Genomic DNA, 20,417 nt, shown 5'->3' with positions numbered 1-20,417 from the left:
AGCCCCTCTGTGGGGCTGGGTGGGCTGGGACCCTCCCCAGGTGTCGTGTCCAGCACACGAGGGCTTGCCTGCTGGAGGGCCCGCTGCACTCCCTGGTTTGGCAACACATGCTACTGAACCCCAGAAGCTACTGACCCCCAGAACCAGCTGCTGGAGCTGTGGCATGAGCTGCGTGGGGCTGAGGCGCTGCTGTCCCGCTGGCCCTCAGCCCAGGGCCTGTCTGCACAGGGCGGGGCTCTCCTCTGGCCAAGACGGAGAATTTCCAGAACTGCAGCCACACCTGAGGCAGGTGTCTGTCAGTGGGTGGGTGGGTAGGCCCAGGCGCCGGGCGAGAGGCGGGCCAAGAACCCTGCTGGGCAGGGGGGGGTGGCGCTGGGCTCTGCCCCCCTGCCCTGGGGTCCCCAGCCGCCAGCAGGACAGCGGGGCGCATTTCCTGACTGTGGGCGATGGGGCTGCAGGGACCTCCACTGGTCAGGCCCCGGCCTCCACCACTGGCCGTTCCTGGCCTGGGGGCCTGGGTGGGCGGCGGCGGTGGGCTGCAGGGCTCGTGAAGCAAGACGTGGAGCCCCAGCCGCGGTGTGCGGGCTGAGCGGGCAGTGCCCGCGGGGCTCCGTGGGGCTCCATGGGGCTCCGTGGGGTGCTCATCCCTGTCCCGGGCTGTCTGGCGCGGCCTTCCAGAGGCTCTGGAGGAGGCACGGGAGCTGGCAGGAGTGTGGTTGGGGAAGGGGAGGGATAGCGACTGGGGGGACTGGCGGGGCAGGATCCAGCAGTGGGCAGGAGGTGGGCAGGGCCGGGAGGACCGGGTGACAGGGAGGGATGGCTGGGGCTGGTGAGAGCCCAGGGCCACGGAGGCCACAGGAGGTGGCTGTGGGCCCCTGGCCCTGCCGGTGCTCTCGGAGCCAGCACGGCCTTGCCTGGGGTGGGGCGGGCCGGTCTCCTGCAGGACAGGGAGCCTGGCTCTGGCCACCTCTGCCCCAAAGCCCATGCCCTCTCCCGCACCTGGGCCCGGGTGCCCCCACCCCATGTCTGCCCTTGTCCCCCATTTCTGCTCTCCCATCCCATCACCTGCTGGGGGACCTGGGCCCGTGTCTCAGCCCTCAGAGGCGCCATCTGGGGGCACACAGGGAGCAGATGAGACCCCAGCACCTCTAACCCACCAGGACACACCGCCCACCAGGGACCCCCTGGGCGCTGCCTGGGGTCCCCTACCTGCCCTTCCCCTGACCACAGCCCCACTGCTGGACGCCTGTCAAGGTGAAGCGCCCATGGAGTGGCTGCCCCCGGCTTTCCCTGTCCTTTCTGTTCCTGGCTCTGGGGCCCCCGTGAGCACCGTCACCCTGGCTGGCCGGCTGTGCTGCCCAGGCCTGGGGTGCCCCGCGGAGGGGCCCCGGCAGACAGGATGTGGGCCTGGGGCGGGCTGCACGCCGTCCCTGCACGTCCAGGGCTGGGGGGGCGGCTCCTCGCCCAGCACCGCCTCCTTCCCGTCTTCATTTCTCTGGCATGGCAGGGAGATGGAGCCCAGCCCCCACCCTGTGGGCGAGAACGTGAAGCTGGGGGTCCATCCCAGCCCCCTCTGGCCTGGCGTCTACGTCTGCCCGGAGCCCCTGCGCCCCTGGCCGGGCCCCCGGGCAGCAGCGTGCCCTCGCCGGCAGAGGGAGACTGGCCACCTCCACTCTTCAGACAGGACCTGTGGCCTGAGCGTGCCCAGGGTGGGGGTGCTGCAGGCCTCTCCAGATGGCGGCCCCCCCTCACACCACGTGGGCGCCACAGGGACACTCCGGACTGTCCGGTTGCCCGGGCGGTGGGGGAGGCCTGGGGCTCCTGACGCCCCTCCTCACCTGGCTCCCTCCTCACCTGGCTCTGCCTCTGGGCTTCTGTCTCGCCCCTGAGTCGGAGAGCCCAGGTGGGCAGGTGGGCGCCTTCCTGCGCTGGGCGGCCACATCCCAGCCCCCAGGTTTCCCGTCCGTGGCCCTGCCGTGGTCAGCCCCCTCCTGTCTGACCGGCCCTAGGGCGCCCGGAGCCCCTCGATCTCGGTGGCGATGGACGGGAACAGTTACCCCCTGCTGGAGGCCAGCCCCGCCCGGGTGCCCGCGGGGACCCCTCGGCCGGTCCGCGCGCCCAGCGCTGCCCCGGTGCGCAGCCCTCACTCCCCTCCTCAAACCCAGGGGGCCGGGCCCTGGGATTACGTGCTCGTGGCCCCCCTGAAAGGCCAGGAGGACGGCGCGCGGCAGAAGTCCCCGAAGGACGAGGAGGCCCGCACGCTGCGCCAGTCCCCGCGGGTCGAGGACGCCGGGCGGGAGTTCCTGACAGTGCTCCAGGGAAAAGGCTTCCACGTCGTGGTGGGCGCCCGGGGCGGGCCGGGGCGGGCGGGGCTAACGCCGGCGGGGCGGGGCCGGGGCGGGGCCGGGGCGGGCGGGGCACGCTGGCGGGGGCGGGGGCGGGGGAGTGGGCGGGGCGGGCGGGAAGTGGGTGGGTGGGCGGGAGGGTGGTGGGCGGGGCGGGATGGAGTGGGCGGGGCGGGATGGAGTGGGCGGGGCGGGCGGGAGGGTGGTGGGCGGGGCGGGATGGAGTGGGCGGGGCGGGATGGAGTGGGCGGGGCGGGATGGAGTGGGCGGGGCGGGCGGGGGTGGGCGGGTCCCCGCAAGGTCAGGAGAGGGCCCGCCGGGTCAGGGGGAGGAGGGTTCCCGCGGGACGAGGTCCCATCAGCGCCCACCCCCAGGAGAAGCAGGACGAGGAGAGGGTGTTCTTCGGGATCCGAGCTGGTGACAACATCTTCAGCCGGTACAGCGCGCTGCTCCCGGATCCCGAGGGCCCTGACGCCAAAGAGGGGAGCCCCAGTTGTGTAAAACCTGCCGTCAGGTGAGGCTGCACCCGGTCCAGGCCTGGGAGACCCCGCCCAAGGCGAGCAGCCCGCGCGGGGGCCCAGGGCGGCTGCCGGGGGGGACACACTTCTGAGGGTTCCCGTGGCCGCGTCCCTGGGGACTCAGCCAGAACCAGAGGGAAAGGGTGGGGGGACCCCCAGGGGCAGAGAAGCCCCTCCCAGCCTCCCCTCCCGCTGTGGGTCATCTCACACCCGGAGGAGGCCCCACCTCTCCCTTCCAGAGGCGATGCCCTTCCCCCGACATCTGGCCCCCAGGCCTGTCCACCTGCCCTCCCCATCACTCGCCTGCCCTGACCCCACCAGGAGCAGCTGGGGCCTGATCAGGGAGGCTGGCACAGAACTGGGGGCGACTGGCGGTCTCAGGAGGAGAGGGGTGGACAAGTAGAGGCGCGGGGGGTGGGACCCTGGGCCTCTGGAGGTTCCCAGGGCCCTGCAGTTGGTGGGGCTGGGCCTTCCCACCTGGGTAGCCTTGGCCAGCTGCTCCGCCCCCCTGGGTCTCGGTCCCACGCAGGAAGCAGCTCAGGGGAGGAGAGAGGGGGTTCTCTGGACCCAGGTGGGTGGTGTGCTGGGGGGTCTGGGCGGGAAGGGTGGAGAATTGCCGGGTCCAGGAGGGGAGGGGCCCCAGGAGGGCTAAGCAAGTGAGGGAGGGCTCTGAGCTGCATCCTGGATGCAGGGCTCAGCCAGATGGGCAAGGTGGGTGGGCGGGCGCCAGGACAGAGCCACCACATGGGGTGGGGCCCTGTGTTCGGGTGGGGCCACACGGGGCTCTCTTATTTCAGAATCCGAATCGTCAACTTCATCCTGGGCAGCATGAGGACGTCGGACGGTGGTAAGGACTGGATGCCAGATGGCCGGAGCAGCTGCTGTGGGGGGCTGGATGGGGAGGGTGGGCAGGGTCCTCCCAAGGCCCTCGCCACGCCTGACCCCAGACTTCCTGTGACCCCCCCCCAGAGAGTTTTGAAGATTTGGTGAAGCGCAAGGTCTTTGAGACCAGGTTCCCCCTGCACAAGGTGAGCAGGCGCCCGTGGCGGGGGGCTGCAGGGGGGGCCGGGAGGCAGGCGCTCTCACCAGCTCCCCCACCCCAGGAGGAGGAGAAGCCGAAGAAATGGGCCAGGTGGAGAGACTTTCGCAGCAAGCAGCCAATCGATGAAATCAGGTCTCAGTCCCAAACAAATCACCTGTGCCCCCCAGACACACCTGTGACTCCAGATACACCTGTGCCCCCCGACACACCTGTGTCCCCCAGATGCACCTGTGCCCCCTAGACACCTGCGCACCCCCACCTGTGCCTCCTCCAGACACACCTGTGCGGCCATAAACACATGAGTCTCTACTCCCCATTTAGATGTGCTGACACGTCTGAAGGCTTTCCCTGCCCCCTCCCCGCCCTCTGACCCAGACGGGGGAGGCCCTGACCTGCGCTGTGCCCGCAGGAACTACTTTGGCGAGAAGGTGGCCCTGTACTTTGCCTGGCTCGAGTGGTACACCTGGATGCTGGTGCCCGCGGCGGCCATCGGCCTCATCATCTTCCTGAGCGGCTTCTCCCTGTTCGACACCAGCCAGATCAGGTGGGGTGCGGCGGGGTGCGGCTCCGGGGATGGGGAGTGCGGGGAGGGGAGACCCAGGCGCCCAGCAGCTGGTCCCTCACCAGCAAGGAGATCTGTACGGCCGGGGACGTCTTCCTGTGTCCTCGGGGCGACCACGACCACGACTACCAGCGGCTGTCGGACACCTGCGCCTTTGCCAAGGTCTGCCGCCCGGGGTCCGCCCAGCCCGCCGGCCTGCGAAGGGCCGGCCTGGGCCCCTGGGCACAGGGGCCTCTGCTTCCCTAGGGTGGGTGTGAGCCGCGGTGAGGCCCCCGGACGAGCCCCTCCCCCAGCCTCAGCCCCTGCCCTCGCCTCGCCCCTCCCAGCCCGGGCCTCCCTCCCCCGCCCCACGAGGGCCTCACCCTGCCCCAGCCTCTCCCCTCCAGGCCCCGGCCTGCCCCTCGCCCCGCCCCTCACCCCTCCAGGCCCCGCCCCTCGCCCCGCCCCTCGCCGCCCAGCCTCGCCTCTCCGCAGCTCACGCACCTGTTCGACAACGAGGGCACCGTGCTGTTCGCCTTCTTCATGGCTGTGTGGGGTGAGTGGCCGGCGGCGCGGCCCGGGCTCGGCCAGCCCGCCCGGCCGGCCGCCCCGCCTGACGCCCGCGCTGCGCCCGCAGCCACGGTGTTCCTGGAGCTCTGGAAGCGGAGGCGCGCCCGGGTGGTCCTGCACTGGGGCCGGCACGCCTGGGACGAGGACCAGGTGAGGGCCAGGTGAGGGCCAGGTGAGGCGCGCCCGGCCTGTGCCCGCGGCCGCCGGGCGGCGCCCACACGTGCTGTGCCCGCAGGAGGAGATCGCGCTGGCGCTCATCGCCCACGGGGGCCGCGGGGACGGCCACGGGGGCCACGAGGACGGCCACGGGGGCCACGGGGACACGCTGCGGCGGCACCAGCACTCCTACCTGGGGAGCGCCGCCGTCCTGGCGCTGCTGCTGCTCATGGTGCGCGCCCGCGGGGGCGGCCTGGAGGGGCGCGGGCCCGCGACGCCCCCCCCGCCCCCCGCCCGTTCCGACCGCCGCCCGCCCCCAGATCTGCCTCACGATCCTCCTGACGGTCGCCCTGGTGCTCTACCGCGTGGTGGCCACCGCCGCCTTCCGCTACCTGGCCGTGCCCTGCCTGGAGGTGGCCGTCGTGGCCACCGGCGCCGTGGCGCACTACGTCATGATCCTCGCCTTGACCAAGGTGGGCGCGGGGCGCGCGGGGCGGGCGGGGTGCGGCGGGGCGCGGCGGGCTGAGCGCTGCCTCCCGCCACAGGTCAACAGGTGGGCGGCCCTGAAGCTCTGCGACCTCGGTGAGCAGGGGCGGCCGGGCTCCTGCTTCACCCCGTGCGGGCGGGGGCGGGGGGCGGGGGCAGGGAGCTGTCGCGGGGGGCAGCGGCTCCGGAGGGATGTAGAGGAACCGCCATCTCATCCAGAGAAGCCCAGGACCTTCTCAGAGCAGGAAAGCAAGTTCATGGTCAAGTTCTTCATCCTGCAATTCTTCACGCACTTCTCCTCCCTCATCTACACGGCCTTCATCCTGGGCAGGTGAGGCCTCCTGGAGACCCAGCGGAGCAGCTCAGGCCAGGCGCAGCCTTGGGATGCAGGGCCAGGCCCGCCCTAGGACAGTGAGCTCGGTGGGCCCCAGCCCGGCCACAACACAACTGAGCACACACGCCCATGCTCACCCGTGCACAGCCACACACACGCACACACCCTCGCTCTCCTAATCAGCAAAATGAGCCTTTTGGGCCCAATCCACAGGCCCCATCCTTCTGGAGGGATGTGGGGTCCCTCTGTCCCCCGGAGTCACTTACTTTGCCTGCGGTGCAAACCCAAGGCCATGGGCCCCGGCTCCGGGAACCTGCAGGGAGGAACCAAACGCCTGCTGTGCTCAGACACGGCGTTCCATGCACTGCCCCCTCCCAGCTGCACTTGGCCCTGCACCCTACGGGCCTGCTCTGCAGGGTGGGGCCTCTGAGAAGGGGACGTGGGCTCAGTGTCCGCTCTGTCCAGGGCCTGAGTGACGCTGGCTACAAATAGCTGGACACCCTTTTCCTCAGCCGCTGGGAGGGTCCTTGTTTGGGGCTTGTTGCATTTGGGGGGGGGCTGGCTGTCTTGCCCTGCTGTGCCCCTCAGCGCACTTAGGTCTTTTCACCAGCTGCCATGCCTCTGCTGCCTAGCTACGTCCCTCCACAGCACCACCTACACCCCACAGAGGGGCTGTCACCTCAGCTCTGCTTCTCCCACCTGCTGGGGGCTGCACCCCTCTCTCCCATCCTCAGTGCTGTGGTGCCCACGATCCGCTCTCAGTCTGAGACCCTCCTCCAGCCTGAGTGTTCATGGGAGCCCAGGCCCCAGGTCCAGCTGCCCTGGACATTCCGCGGGGATGTCACTGCGTCCACAGCAAGTCCCTGGTCTCCCTGGTCTCCCTACTCTCCCCTGGCAGCCCAGACCCCTCTCTCCTCTGCCCCTGCAGCCCTTGCTGCCCAAGACCAGACACACCCCTCGTCCATGGATGAGGACGCTGGTCCATGGTGTGCTCAGCTGCGGGCCTGGGGCCCAGAGCCTGCACAGCAGGTGGCCTGGAGCTACCCACCTCACCACAGCTTTGGTGCTTCCTGTGACAACCTCCTCCCAGCTCCTTGTCTGGGTTGTCTCATTTGGAAATGGAAAGTTCTGGGTTGACCGTTTGAGTGTCTTTGCCTTTTTCTGCCCATTTTGTGTTGAGCTTGGCCAACATCAGGGCGCTCCCTGGGTGCCCGTCTGGGGGGGCATCACTGTCTCCCAGGCTCCTCTGGGGGCTCAGTCTTTGACCTTAGAGACTTTCCTCATGTCTAGCTTTTGGCCACTGTCTGTCACTGAGAAACACATGGCCAGCTCTGAGCTATGGGCTGCGGGCCCCCTGGGCCTCTGGCTCTGGCTGTCCCTGGAAGGGGAATCTGGTGCCCTGACGGGAGGCTTGTTAGTGTGATGGGGCCAGGACCAGTTGGGGCTCAGTGCGAGAGCTTGGCTGTTCCCCCCCGGAAGTGAGCCCCTATGACCCAAGGGGATCAGGGCTTGGGTGGGGCTTTGTAGGGGCCAGGGCGAGGCTGGGTGGGTGCCCAGACATCAGCCCTGCAGGGTCCAGTCCAGCAGATGTCCTGCATGGGCACCAGCCTCTGTAGTTCCCTTGCAGCTTTGAGGTGAAGCCAGGTAGTGGCGTCAGTAGCACTCTAACCGCAAGTTGGCAGGGCACACTGAAGTCCAGAAAGTATTGCTAAAGTGACCTCCAAAGCTGCAGCCACTGGTCTGCACCTGTACCTCCTCCTGAGCTGATGAGCAAAGGCCTTTTGTTTTGAAAGTGCCTTAAAAAAAACTCTAAGCGTGAGTCTAGCATCTTTCCAGATGTTTGTTGGCCATTGCATTTCTTCTGTAAGTTGAGTGTTCATTTCATCTGAGCATTTTTCTTGGTTATTAGAGCATCGAAATCAAGTGGATTCTGTTTTATTTGGCTTTATTAGTTTCTTTTTTAAAAATTTATTTATGTTTAAGCATAGAAGAACTGGGGTATAGGCCAGAGGAGCAGGAGGGTGAAAGGATTCACCAGAGACAGAGTGGGGAGCAGAACAGGCAGATGGACCTAAAACACTGCTGAGGGGAGCAAAGGGTGAGACAGGAGAGGTCTGCTGTGCTATGTGGGTAGCTCCCTGGCTGGGGATCGAACCAGTGCTGCAGAGGCTGCCGACAGCTTCACAGCACGGCGCTCAACTACCTGCGCCACCAGGGAGGCCTGCTTTATTAGTTTCTTAAAATCATGACACATTTTCTTTGCTTCATCTTTGAAAATGTATTTATTACACAGCGCTTTCATTTTCCTGTAGTTTTGAATTGCCTTTTATTTTCCTCGCATGCTGTTATCATATCAGGCTTACCTGCTCCATACTGCCTGCTGCATGGAGTCTGTTCCAGAGACCTTGCTTGGAGGCACCTGTTTCTCCCCACACAGCTGCTCCCTCTCTGTGCTCCTGCCGAGGGAATCCCATCTGCTGCCCTCCTGGGATGGGGCCATCATTTCTGATTCCCATGCCTTCTTGTCTCAGTTTTTGCTTTCATTCATCTAAGAAAACATATCTAATAGATAAAACTTCTGAGTTCCTGGCTGTCCAGAGACCCATTCTACTTGTGCACGGGGCTGCCACAGCTTCCACTTTCCCTTCTAGGACATCAGTGTCATCACTCCATGGTCTCCAGACATGCAAAATGGCTAATGTGTGGAAAACCTTATTTTTGTTCCTTTCCAGTTGGCCTAGTGTTTTCCCTTCAGAAGCTTAGGAGCTTCTCTTGAAGCTGGGACCCATATAGGGCTGGATCTTTTCTTCATGTGGGGTGCTGGCGATTGCTTGCCCTTGCATTAAAAAACCTTATGCTATTTGGGTTAATTGAATCTTCTTCTTTTCAACCTTTTGTTCTCGGGTTAATTTCCTCCTCCCTGTTCTCTCTTTCTGGGACGCTGGGTCCTCTCGGGATTGTCCTCTCCATTTCTTACCATGGCTCTCATACATTCTAGCCCTGTGTCCAGGGCTCGAATTCAACATTTGGGGAGATTTCCTTCCCTTTTTGCCTTTCTATTGATTTTTTTAAAAGATTTATTTATTTATGCATACAAGAGCTGGGGTACAGGACAGAGATGTGGGGGGTGGGAGGATTCACCAGAGACAGAGTGGGGAGCAGAACAGGCAGACTGACTGAAACACACTGCTGAGGGGAGCAGCGGGCAAGTCAGGAGGTCTGCTGCGCCATGTGGGTTTCTCCCTGGCCGGCCGGGGATTGAACTTGTGCTGCAGTGGTTGTGGATTGCTTCATAGTGCAGTGCTTAACCCCTTGCGCTACCAGGGAGGCCCCGTCTACTGATTTTTTTTGAAGTTTACAATTAATTTCCAAGGGTCCTTTTGTTGTCATTCTCCCGCTGTTTTTCCTTTCGGGTGCTCTTCCTTGTTCCTGTGAAGGCAGTACTAAAAATAGAAAGACCAGCGTTTCCCCATCAGCTCTCACCTGCTCCCTAATCGTCTCACTTCCTGGAAGGGCAACTTTCTTTCTCCCTTTCCTCCTTGAACCTGGGCTTCCTCAGCCTGGAGAACCTCACTGGCCACTCACGCAGAGCACAGGGTGCAGCCGTCTCCCCGTGGGTAGAATGGGACTCTGCAAAGGCCGCTGCGTCATTCCGCACCCCAGCCCCAAGTGCTTTCCACGCTCCCCCCCTCCAGTCCACACGCCAGTGCTACGGGGCCTGCTTTACAGATGCCGCGGCCACGGCCCAGGGAGGCAGCCCTGCCTGCCCTGGCTCCAGAGGAGAAACTGAGGCCAGCCTAAGAGACTGTCTGGGCGGGCTCAGAGCCGTGGGCGCGGGGCTTTCCCTTCAGGGTGCAGGTGTGGGTACGCTGGCCCATGGGTGCGGGGGTGGGGGTGCCCTGGGTGGAAGGCCAGCTGGGGAAGGCCCCACCTGCAGGGAGGGTTCCTGGGGGCCTGCTTCGTTTCCCACCCCTGCCCCCTACTCCCCACCGCCCACAGGGCAGTGCGCCCTAGCAGCCTCACTGTCCTTCTCAGGATCAACGGCCACCCTGGGAAATCCGTGCGCCTGGGGGGGCGGTGGAAGCTGGAGGAGGTCAGTCCGCTCCTGCCCAGGCTCCCTGCGCCCCTGGTCTCCCTGTGCCCCGGCCTCCCTGCCCTGCCCGCGCCCCAGCCACCCCCCAGTCCCTGCTGGGCCTCCCCCACGCCCGTCCCCGCGCCCCCTGCTTCCCGGCGCCGGCCCTGGCCCGCCGCCCTGACCCCGGCCCGACCTGCCCGCGTCCGCAGTGCCATCTCAGCGGCTGCATGATGGACCTGTTCGTGCAGATGGCCGTCATCATGGTCCTGAAGCAGACGCTCAGCAACTTCGCGGAGTACCTGAGCCCGTGAGGACCCCGCCCCCGACTCTGAGGCAGAGCCCGGGGGGCCCTCAGCCGCAGCACCCTTCTCGTCCCCCGCAGGTGGCTGAGCTACAAGCGCCGCTGCAGAAGTCTCCCGCAGGGCAGCCCGGACCCTGACCTCAGCGACTGGCAGCGCAACTACCTCCTGAACGAGGTCACCACCTTCAGCCTCTTCGACGAGTTCATGGAGATGAGTGCGTGGGCAGGCGGCGCTGGGGGGCGCCTGGGGGGGCAGTGGGAGGCGGCTGGGGGACGGAGCGATGGGGGGCGGGGCAGGGCGATGGGACGAGGGCACGATGGGCACAGCCCTCACCTGGTGGCCGCCACAGTGATCCAGTATGGCTTCACCACCACCTTCGTGGCCGCCTTCCCTCTCGCGCCGCTGCTCGCGCTCGTCAGTAACGTCGTGGAGCTCCGCCTGGACGCCATCAAGATGGCCAGGCTGCGGCGGCGCCTGGTGCCGCGCATGGCCAAGGACATCGGTCAGGACCTTCCCTGGGCGCACAGGGAGGGGGCGTCGGGCTTGGCTCAGGGGTTGCACCGACAGGTGCTGGGTCGCTCTCAGCTACAGTGGCAGAAAGTCCCTCCACCCCAGCCAGCCCCAGCGGCTTGGGCCTCTGCCAGGGAGGGGGCGCGGGGCCTGGGTGGGCCTAGGCTGGGAGGAAGCAGAGGGCCCTGCGGGACCCTCCCTCTGGAAGTCTAGCCCTAGGGGCGCAGGCAGAAGAGCCTCATCCAGCCGGCAGGGGCAGAGCAGGTGGCCCCGGACAGGTGTCGGGTGAGCAGAGGGAGTGCAGAGCGGAGGGGCAGAGAGAAGTGTGAGGAGCACTGCCCTGGCACTGGAGTGGGCGGCCGGGGGACACGGGTACAGCTGGGAGACGCGAGCCCCGCACATCCAGGTCAAGAGGAAGGGGCGGGGAGCTGATGCTGCTGAGTGGCCCTGGTCTCCTCACCAGTGAGTGCCATGCTGGGGCGCGGCGGGGCTCCGAGGCCTTGACCGGCAGCCGCCCGCCCAGCCCAGCCCCTCCTGCAGGCACGTGGCTGCAGGTGCTGGAGACCATCGGCGTGCTGGCCGTCATCGCCAACGGCATGGTCATCTCCTTCACGTCCGAGTTCATCCCCCGACTGGTGTACCAGTACCGCTACGGCCCTTGCCGGGGTGGGGCCCACCCTGAAGTCGAGTAAGGGGGTGCCGCCACAGTTCCTGGGGACCCCCAGACTGTCCACTGGCCCCTGGGTAACTGGCCGCACAGCCCAGCCCCTCTCTGCAGAAGAGGCTTTTCAGCTGTGGGCGGCTGTGAGAGGCGGGCCTGGGCAGCCCCGGCCTCTGCCTGCCGCAGGGACCCCCGGGGGCTGGGCCCACACCCACGCTGGCTGCTGTCTGCCCCCAGCTGCCTCACCGGCTACGTCAACCACAGCCTGTCCGTGTTCTACACCAAGGACCTGCCGGGGGCCAGTCCGACACAGGACGCGGGCAACGTGACGGAGTGCAGGTGTGGACCCCCCTCCTGGCGAGGGCCCTCTGGACGCCCGTCCCCTGATCTCAGACACTGCCCTCTCCCCAGGTACCGGGACTACCGCAACGCCCAGGACTACGGCCTCACCCAGCAGTTCTGGGTCCTCCTGGCCATCCGCATGGCCTTCCTCATCCTCTTCGAGGTGGGTGGCACTCCCCTGTCAGCCCCGCCCGCCTGGGCAGGAGCTGACGCCGCCTGCCTGCCCGCAGCACGTGGCCCTGTGCATCAAGCTGGTGGCTGCCTGGTTCGTGCCCGATGTCCCTCAGGCGGTGAAGAACAGAGTCCTGGAAGACAAGTTCGAGAAGCTGAAGGGCAAGATGAAGAGCTGTAGCGCCTCGCACCCCCCCAGCCACAAGATCACAGAGGTGTAGGGACCCAGGCTGGTAGGGGGTGCTCAGGGCACCCCGCCCACCCCTGGCTATGTGGGGGCTGCAGGGTGGCCGGGCACGTGTGGTGCAGACATGGGGCCCATTCCCTATCTGGTGACCCCACCACCTATGGAGCCAAGGGGTCCCCCATCAGTCACATGCAGGGAGCTGAGCTGCTGCCCCCAGGCCACTGGGCTGCTGAGCCCAAGCCTTCCCCCCACCACCTCCTGGTGGGGCCACCCCATGGTGGCTCCCCACAGCCAGCAGAATTTTCTATAATAAAATAAGTGTGTTGTTTTTTAAAGATTTATTTATTTATGCAAGAGCTGGGGTACAGGCCAGATGTGCGGGAGGGTGAGAGGACTCCCCAGAGACAGCGGGGAGCAGAGCAGGCAGACGGACAGCACACTGCTGAGGGGAGCCGCGGGCGCAGGACAGGTCTGCTGGCCCTGTGGGTTGCTCCGCGGCCAGCCAGGATGGAACCGGCGCTGCGAGGCTGCGGACAGCTCCGCCCCCAATGAGGGTTTTGTGCGTCGTGTGGGGCTCGGTAGTGGGGACGCCAGGGTCCCAGGGTGTCCAGGACGCCCTGGCGTTGCGCGGGAACCTGAGGTCGGGGCAGCTGGCCCCAGGCCTCCTGGGCCCGTGTCCCCAGGGCTTCCGAGCCCCACCCTCCCGCCCCTGAGCTTCGGGACGGGGGTCAGTCAGGCCGGCTTCCCGGAGGGGGAGGGGCGGGAGGGGCGCGCGGGCGTCTCGGGGCGAGCCCTGCAGGGCTGGCGGAGCCGGTCTGGCCTCTGCCCCCAGGCCCTGCACCCGGCGCCGGCCTAGGAATGAGCCCGAGTCTCCGGCGCCAGCCCCGGGCGCCGAGCGGGACTCTGGCCCGCCCTCCGCGCTGGCCGCGGGGCGGGGCTGCACCTGCCGCCGGGGCTGTCGCCGCCGCGCACCTGGCCAGGTGAGGCGCCCGCCCCGCGCCCGCGCGCCCCGGGGCCGGCAGCAGGTGAGCGGCGCCCGGCCCAGGCGGGCGGTGCGTGGCGGTCGCGGCTCCGCGGCGGCGGGCGGGGGGCGCGGGGCGCGGGGCGCGGGGCGCGGGGCGGGCGCGGCCCCGCAGGAAGAGGCCCGGACCCGGCGGGGCCCGCGTCGCCCGGAAGCCGAGCTGGGGGCGGCGGCCCGGCCTGGGGCCCGGGCCTGGGGCTGGGCCCGGCGCTCCCGACGCGGCGTGGCCTCCGCGCGACCTGCCCAGCCCCAAGCCCCAGCCCCCGCGAGGGGGGGACGCCGCCCCCCAAGGCGAGCGCAGCCCGTGGGGTGCGTGCGGGGAGAAGGGGCGTCGCCTGGAGCTGACAGACCCTCTGGGGCCTGGAGGCCGCGTCCCGGTCTCTCCTCGGGGAGAGAGTTGGGGCCAACAAGACCGAGGGCCAGACTGGCCGCCCCTCAGAGTCGGGGGGACTCTGGGGCACTGTGGGGTGTGGGCAGCAAACCACACGGCAGGGGAGAGCAGGAGGCCGTGGAGGAGGGCGGGGGCTGGGGGCAGAGCTCGTCCCGGAAGATGGCCCAGTCCCGCCATGCGGCCCGGCGCTGCCAGGATGGAGCCAGGTGGGCGGCCGGGCAGGGCTGGGGGGGCACACAGGGGCGCCTGGCTCCTGACTTTCTGGGTCTCAGGGCACCCCTGGGACTCAGGTGCTCACCTGCCACTCAACACAGGGCTCCTCGCCTTATGAGGGGTCAGGGAAGCCCTGGCTCTGGGGGGGGGGTCCTACAGTTGGGCCTCCCCCCAGTTTTGTGGGTCCTGAGCACCCCAGGAGGGGTCGGGTCTGAGCTCTGCCATGGGGCCAGGGTGAAGGGAGGCCAGCCCCACACTGAGGCGCTCAGCTGCAGCACCCACCCACTGGGGGGCAGGGGGTCGGGTCAGCCTCCAGCCATCTCTGGGGCAGCCTGTTGCTGCTCCCTTATCTGGGGAAGGGCCCTGCCCTCCCACCCCAGCCAGCAGCCAGCAGCCAGGGTCCTCCTGAGCCTGAGGACCGCTCCTGGCCTGGCTCAGGGCCCCGCTCCGGGGGTCAGGGTCGCATGGGGCCCCACAGCCTTCTCTGGCCAGGGGAGCGGCGTGGAGGGGGGGCTGCCCCCTCCCTGGTGTGGCACCAGAGCATGTCCAGGAAGCCCGGCCCATCCTCCTGGCACTGGGCAGCTGGGGTCTCCCTGCTGGGGTCTCCGTGAGGACCCGCGTCTCGCCCCCGTCGTGTGGCCCCAGCGCGGAAGGAGCCCTTGACTCAGCGTTACAGGAAGCGGCGGGCGGGGCGGGGTGGGTGCTGGGTGGGGTCAGGCAGGGAGGATGTGACTGCAGGCCAGGAAGCTGCAGGAAGGTTCTGATTCAAACACACAAACAAAAGCCGGGCCTGGCGGGCTGGCCATGTCCCGGGCCGGCCCCTCCAAGGCGACCTTGGCTCCCGGGGTGCAGTGAGCCCTGTGGCCCAGGAGCAGAAAGCCGGGCCAGGAGCGCGGGCGCCACCACCGGCCGCTGCTGTGGGTGGCCGAGCCGTCGCCTTCTGGAGGCCTGACCTTGAGTCAGCATGTGCGGCAGGTGTGAGTGGGGGCCGTGCGGGGCTGTGCCTGCAGGGGTGTGCCAGGGCTGTGCGGGGGCCATGGGGTGGGGCCATGCAAGGGCTGTGTGTGCAGGGGTGTGCCTGGCAGCAGAGCCAGGCTCAGAGGTGAGGGTGTGTGTGTGCAAGCGCAGTGCGGGCGTGCACAGGGAAGGCCGCGTGTGCTTGGCATGTGCAGGGAGGGCGTGCAAGGAAGGGGTGCAGGGGAGACCTGGGGGTGCGGGAGGAGGGTGTAGGAGACGGTGGAGGTGCAGGGGGTTGTGGGAGGGGAGTGGGGAGGGACCTGGCACGTGACTGCCCATTTCCAGCAGTTGGGCCTCAGTCCCCAGGATGAGGCTGCCTCCCGCAGGGGCACCTCTGGGCAGGGAGCTGGAGGGGCTGCTGCAGGTGCTGCCTGGGATCCCTCTGGGCACTATGGGCACCGCCCGCCTCCCACCGCCCCTCTCCATCTTCCAGAGGCCTCCCCAGGAGGACGCCCGTGTCCCCTGGGGGGTGTGGCTGATGCACCACCAGTTGTTGGAGATTCCAGCCAAACCAGGCTTGGTCTGCAGAGACCAGGCTGGGCCGCGCCAGTGCCCCAGGCAGCAGGAAGGAGGGGCTGGCTCGGAGCCCCAGGGCCTGGCCTGGCCCGGGCTGGTCCCTCTGGCAGCCCCAGCATGTCCACTAAACAGCCCTGGGTGCTTGGAGGACGCGGCTCCTGGCCTCCCGGTCACCCCAGAGCTTCGTAGGGGGCCATGTACTGCTGTCCTCAGGCAGACCGCAGCAGAGCCCTGTGGGTCCGGGCTTCCCCGGATGGGCCGCAGGTGGTCAGAGGGACGGGGGCGCGGCACAGGCCCACTGCTAGGGTGGCTGCCCTGCCCTGCCTCGCTGGCCTTGGCACTCGCAGCGCTGGGCCCAGGACAAGGCTGGTGGCCAGGACCTGCAACCTGGGGGCCATGGCAAGGACAGGGCGCAGGCTTCCGGGCCCAGGGATCCCTATTGCGGGGGACATGGAGACAAGGCCAGGGCCGGCTCCACGCAGGGTGTGGGGTGCGCCCACACTCCCTCCCTGGGCTGTCACGAGGCCCTGGGCAGTGTGGGGTTGGCAGAGGCCCCTCCCAGCCCGGCCACACCAGGCCCACCCCAGACGCGAGAGGTGCTGGTGTCCAGGGAGCGGCCAGCACAGGGCAGTGCTGTCTGCAGCCAAGGTTACTTGTTAACTCGCCCTGTTCCTGTTTGCCCTGTTCCTGGGGACAGCAGCGGCCTCTGACGGATTGGCCCCAGGTCCTGCCCAGCTCCTAGAGGCCAGTGCACTCAGCCAGAGCCCTGCGGAGCCAGGGGTGGCGGTGGCGCCCGTTCTTCCCGAGGAGGCCCTGGCCAGACCATGGCAGGTAGATGGGCCGGGAGGGAGCACCCCACCCCTACAGCTGGTCCCCCCCACCCCCCACCCCTGCCGTGTGGCCCAGCTCTCAGCTTGGCCCACAGCTGGGTACAAAGGCCTCTGACCACCCCTCCCCCAAGGCCAGGCTGGGCCCTGAGTCCTCTCCTGCCCAAGACCTCAGCCCAGGCCTGCAGGGGTCAGCAAAGCACAAGGACACTGGGAGCACCTGAGTGCCCCAAGCCAGCCTGGGCCTAGCACCTGGCTCCTGGCCTGGGTGGGTGTTATAGCAAGGCCCATGGGAAGTGTGCGGCCAGGTCCCATCCTGGGCAGGCCCTGCTGGGCCCGGTGCTCGGCTCCCAGTGACCACACCCCCCCGCCACGCTGGCGTTCTCTGCAGACAGGGTGGCCCTTCCCTGGCCCCGCTGCCACCGCCCGTTTGCCCCAGCCCGGCCCCCGCTCCATGGGACCCGGTGGCAGGTCACCACGTGGCCAGCCAGGTTGCCTGCGCCACCACTGCCTTGCTCCTTCCTGACTCCCAGGTGGGCTGGGGACACGTGGGCGCCGAGTCCCGGCAAGGCCAACCACTGGGGCCTCTCTCTGCAGGTGTCTGTGACCGGGCCCCCGACTTCCTCTCCCCACCTGGAGATCAGGTGCTGCAGCCTGCCCCAGGCAGTGTGGTCACTCTGAACTGCACGGCCTGGGTGGGCTCTGAGCTCCACTGTCCGACCCCCGAGGTCCAGTGGCTGAAAGATGGGGAGCCCCTGGGCAACGGAAGCCACTACAACCTCCGCGAGGACATCTGGTAGGGGGCCAGCCTGGACGTGCCTGCAGCCGGACAGGTGCCGCTCAGGATGCCGGCGGAGGGCATGACTGTAGGGACAGGTGGCCACTGTGGACGTTCCCCCTCGGGGATAGCCCACAGGTCTTAGGGCCTGACCGAGGCATCAATATCAGGCCAAGCCTGGGTCAGATGAACCCAGGGCCCCAGCCTGGGGTCAGGGTGACTGTCCCAAGGGGAAGCCACGCTCTCCAGTTTCTGGTCACTGCGGCCTTTCCAGTGGGTCCAGACAGGTGGGCTCTGGGGCATCCGCCATTGCTCCTTGGCTTCAGGTGAGAGGGTGGGGCCTGGTTTCCCCAGGTTGAAGCTCAACTTGTCAGAGAATCTTCTGTCCAGTGTCCTGGGGGTCAACCTGACCAGCTCGGAAGAGTACGGGGTCTTCACCTGCTGCATCCGGAACCTGAGCTCCGCCTCCTTCATTCTTAGAAGAGCTGGTGAGGGCAGTGGACGGGGGGGGGGGGGGGGGGGAGTGGGGGAGGGAGGTGGAGGCCTGGGGAGCCTTGAGGCTTGGAGGGTGCAGGGGGGTGGCGTGCTCAGGCTGTGGCTCTGTCCCCAGGCCCGGCAGGCCACGTGGCCGCCGTGCTGGCCTCTGTCCTGGTCCTGCTGGCCCTGCTCCTGGTGGCCCTGCTGTATGTGAAGTGTCGGCTCAACCTGCTGCTCTGGCACCAGAACACCTACGGGGAGGTGGAGGTGAACGGTACGTGGGGCCCCGGGCAGGACCAGGCCCTCCGGCTCTGCAGGCTCCGGTTTGGGCTGTGGGGTTGGGCCCGGCAGGTGGTGGCAGCTCTGGATTGGAGCCTGGGGAGCGGGGTTCAGGAAAGGGGGTGTCACAGTGCAGCCCAGGAGGGCCAGGGCTGGGTGGGGAGGGAACGGGCAGGCTGCTGGCGTCCTGGGGCCAGGGGCCAGCGTGGCCCTATGCCAGGGAGGGAGGAGTCCAGGCGTCCCCGGGGCGCCCCCAGTTGCGGTCTCGGAGTCCTGCGCGCTGCGGGAGAGGCCCACGGGGTCCGGGATCGAGGCGGGGGGCGGGCAGGGCTTGGGCAGCCCCCTGACTGCTCTGCCCGCAGATGGGAAGCTCTACGACGCCTACATCTCCTACAGCGACAGCCCGGAGGACAGGAAGTTTGTGAACTTCATCCTCAAGCCGCAGCTGGAGCGGCGTCGGGGTTACAAGCTCTTCCTGGACGACCGCGACCTTCTGCCGCGCGCGGGTGAGGCAGCGCCCGCCCCGGGCCCAGGCCCCGCCCCGGGCTCAGGCCCCGCCCCGGGCCAAGGCCCCGCCCCCGGCCTCCCCTAGGGCCCCTGCCTCGGGCCCCACCCCTCAAGGTCTGGCCCCGCCCCCATGCCTCAGGCCCCGCCTCCCCTAGGGCACTGCCTCAGCCCCACCCTCAAGGCCTGACCCGCCCCCAGCCCCTGGGCCCCGCCTCAGGCCCCACCCTCGAGGCCTGGCCCCGCCCCTAGGGCCCGCCTCAGGCCCCACTCTCAAGGCCTGGCCCCGCCCCCGGGCCCCGCCCCTAGGGCCCCGCCCCCGGCCCCACCCTCAAGACCTGGTCGCACCCCCGACCCCCCGGGCCCCGCCCCCGGGCCCCACCCTCAAGGGCTGGCCCGGGCCCCGCCCCCGGCCCCGCCCTCAAGGCCCGGCCCCGCCCCGGACCCCGCTTCAGGCCCCACCCTCAAGGCCTGGCCCCGCCCCCGCTCCGGGCCCCGCCCCCCGCTCCGGGCCCGGCCCCGCCCTCAAGGCCCGGCCCCGCCCCCGCGGGCGCCGCCCGCTCCCGCAGAGCCGTCCGCCGACCTCCTGGTGAACCTGAGCCGCTGCCGGCGCCTCATCGTGGTGCTGTCCGACGCCTTCCTGGGCCGCGCCTGGTGCAGCCACAGCTTCCGGTGGGTCCCGCGCGCGGCGGGGCGGGGCGGGGCGGGCCCGGGCCGCGCCCCCCTGACAGTCCCGCCCCCGCAGGGAGGGCCTGTGCCGGCTGCTGGAGCTCACGCGCCGCCCCATCTTCATCACCTTCGAGGGCCAGAGGCGCGCCCCCGCGCACCCCGCGCTCCACCTGCTGCGCCAGCACCGCCACCTGGTGACCCTGCTGCTCTGGAGGCCCGGCTCCGTGGTGCGGGCGGCGCGGGCCGGGGAGGCGCTCCCGGGCGGCGGGGGGCGGGGGGGGCTGTGCACCTGCTCACCCCGCCCCCCCCAGACGCCGGCCTCCGACTTCTGGAAAGAGCTGCAGCTGGCGCTGCCTCGGAAGGTGCAGTACAGAGCGATGGAGGGGGACCCCCAGACCCAGATGCAGGACGACAAGGACCCCATGCTGATTGTGCGGGGCCACGTCCCGGAGGGGCGATCGGCCCTGGGCCCCGAGCTGGACCCTGACCCGGAGGGCGACCTGGGTATGAGCCCAACCCCGAGAAGACCAGCTGGGAGGGCAGGCAGGGGGACCCCCAACCTGCAGCCTGGGGTCGGGCTGGACAGACCCCTGGCTGGCGGTCACTGCCTTTCTCCCTGAGGTGCGGGGCCCAGGCTGCTGGGCGCCTCCGTCGCTGGCCTGCTGAGGGTGAGCCTCAGGCTTTGCTGCCTCCTCCCAGGTGTGCGAGGGCCTGTCTTTGGCGGCCCCCCCGCTCCCTTCCAGGCCAGCGAGGTCTCGCTGGGAGAGGGCCCGGGCAGCGAGGTGGACGTGTCCGACCTGGGCTCGCGGAACTACAGCGCCCGCACGGACTTCTACTGCCTGGTGTCCAAGGACGACGTGTAGCCCTGGCCAGCAGAGTCACAGGGCCGGGGGCAGGCCCGGGCCGGGCCCCTCGGGGCGGAGACTGGCTCTCACCCCTTCTTGTGCCAGAAAATAAATTTCTTTTGGATCCTTCCCAGGCTTTGGCTTTTCTTCTCCTGGGGCAGGAAGGGAGGGTACCCAGGGCCTGCCCCTCTCAGCCTCCTTGTTCCGTCTCAGGCACTCAGGACCCTGACCCCCCCTCGCTGGTCACTAACTCTGACCGTGTGCGCACACCTGCTCTCTGGCTCAGAGCACCTTGCAGAAGCCTCCTGGGGCTAGCCTCCTGCCTAGTGCCTGTTGGGATGTGACCCCCGCACCCCACTCTGGTCCAGACACATGAGGGAAGCAGGCCCCTCAGAGAAACTGCAGGCTCTGGACTTTGTAGAAGAGTCTTTTGTCACAAGAATATTAGCGGTGTGGGCCTCCCTGGGGGCGCAGTGGGTTAAGACACAGCACTGTGAAGCTATCGGCATCCTCTGCAGCATGGCGCAAGTTCGATCCCCGCCGGCCAGGGAGTGACCCACATGCACTTCAGACCTCCCAGTCTCCCCGATGCTCCCCTCAGCAGTGTGTTTCAGTGGGTCCTCCTGCTCTGCTCCCCACT

The 20,417-nt window shown here is 68.2% G+C and overlaps 2 protein-coding genes across 2 annotated transcripts; both read left to right on the top strand.

The window, feature by feature from the left end:
• Positions 1–2,039: 2,039 nt before the first annotated feature.
• On the top strand, positions 2,040–12,274 carry ANO9 (anoctamin 9; the record flags this gene model as incomplete). Its single annotated transcript, XM_084249560.1, has 21 exons — positions 2,040–2,339; positions 2,720–2,859; positions 3,661–3,710; positions 3,833–3,891; positions 3,967–4,037; positions 4,315–4,449; positions 4,533–4,629; positions 4,942–5,002; positions 5,084–5,166; positions 5,252–5,404; positions 5,493–5,645; positions 5,718–5,754; positions 5,878–5,989; positions 10,028–10,085; positions 10,277–10,374; positions 10,450–10,583; positions 10,719–10,871; positions 11,420–11,567; positions 11,778–11,879; positions 11,952–12,045; positions 12,113–12,274. The coding sequence occupies 21 exons, from the start codon at positions 2,040–2,042 to the stop codon at positions 12,272–12,274; spliced, it is 2,400 nt and encodes a 799-aa protein (XP_084105686.1).
• A 1,553-nt stretch (positions 12,275–13,827) lies between these two features.
• SIGIRR (single Ig and TIR domain containing) lies at positions 13,828–19,795 on the top strand (the record flags this gene model as incomplete). The annotated part of the gene is given in 11 exon segments (XM_084249547.1): positions 13,828–13,858; positions 16,123–16,200; positions 16,203–16,229; positions 16,823–17,021; positions 17,358–17,491; positions 17,614–17,754; positions 18,122–18,265; positions 18,833–18,935; positions 19,009–19,159; positions 19,244–19,436; positions 19,632–19,795. Coding segments are annotated over 11 exon segments (1,365 nt in total).
• Between the last annotated feature and the right edge of the window lie 622 nt (positions 19,796–20,417).

This window comes from Talpa europaea, assembly GCF_964194135.1.
Source record: "Talpa europaea genome assembly, chromosome: 1".
NCBI classification, from domain to species: Eukaryota; Metazoa; Chordata; class Mammalia; order Eulipotyphla; family Talpidae; genus Talpa; species Talpa europaea.
Note: the sequence above shows the minus strand (reverse complement) of the source record. Positions and strands in the feature narration are given on the sequence as shown.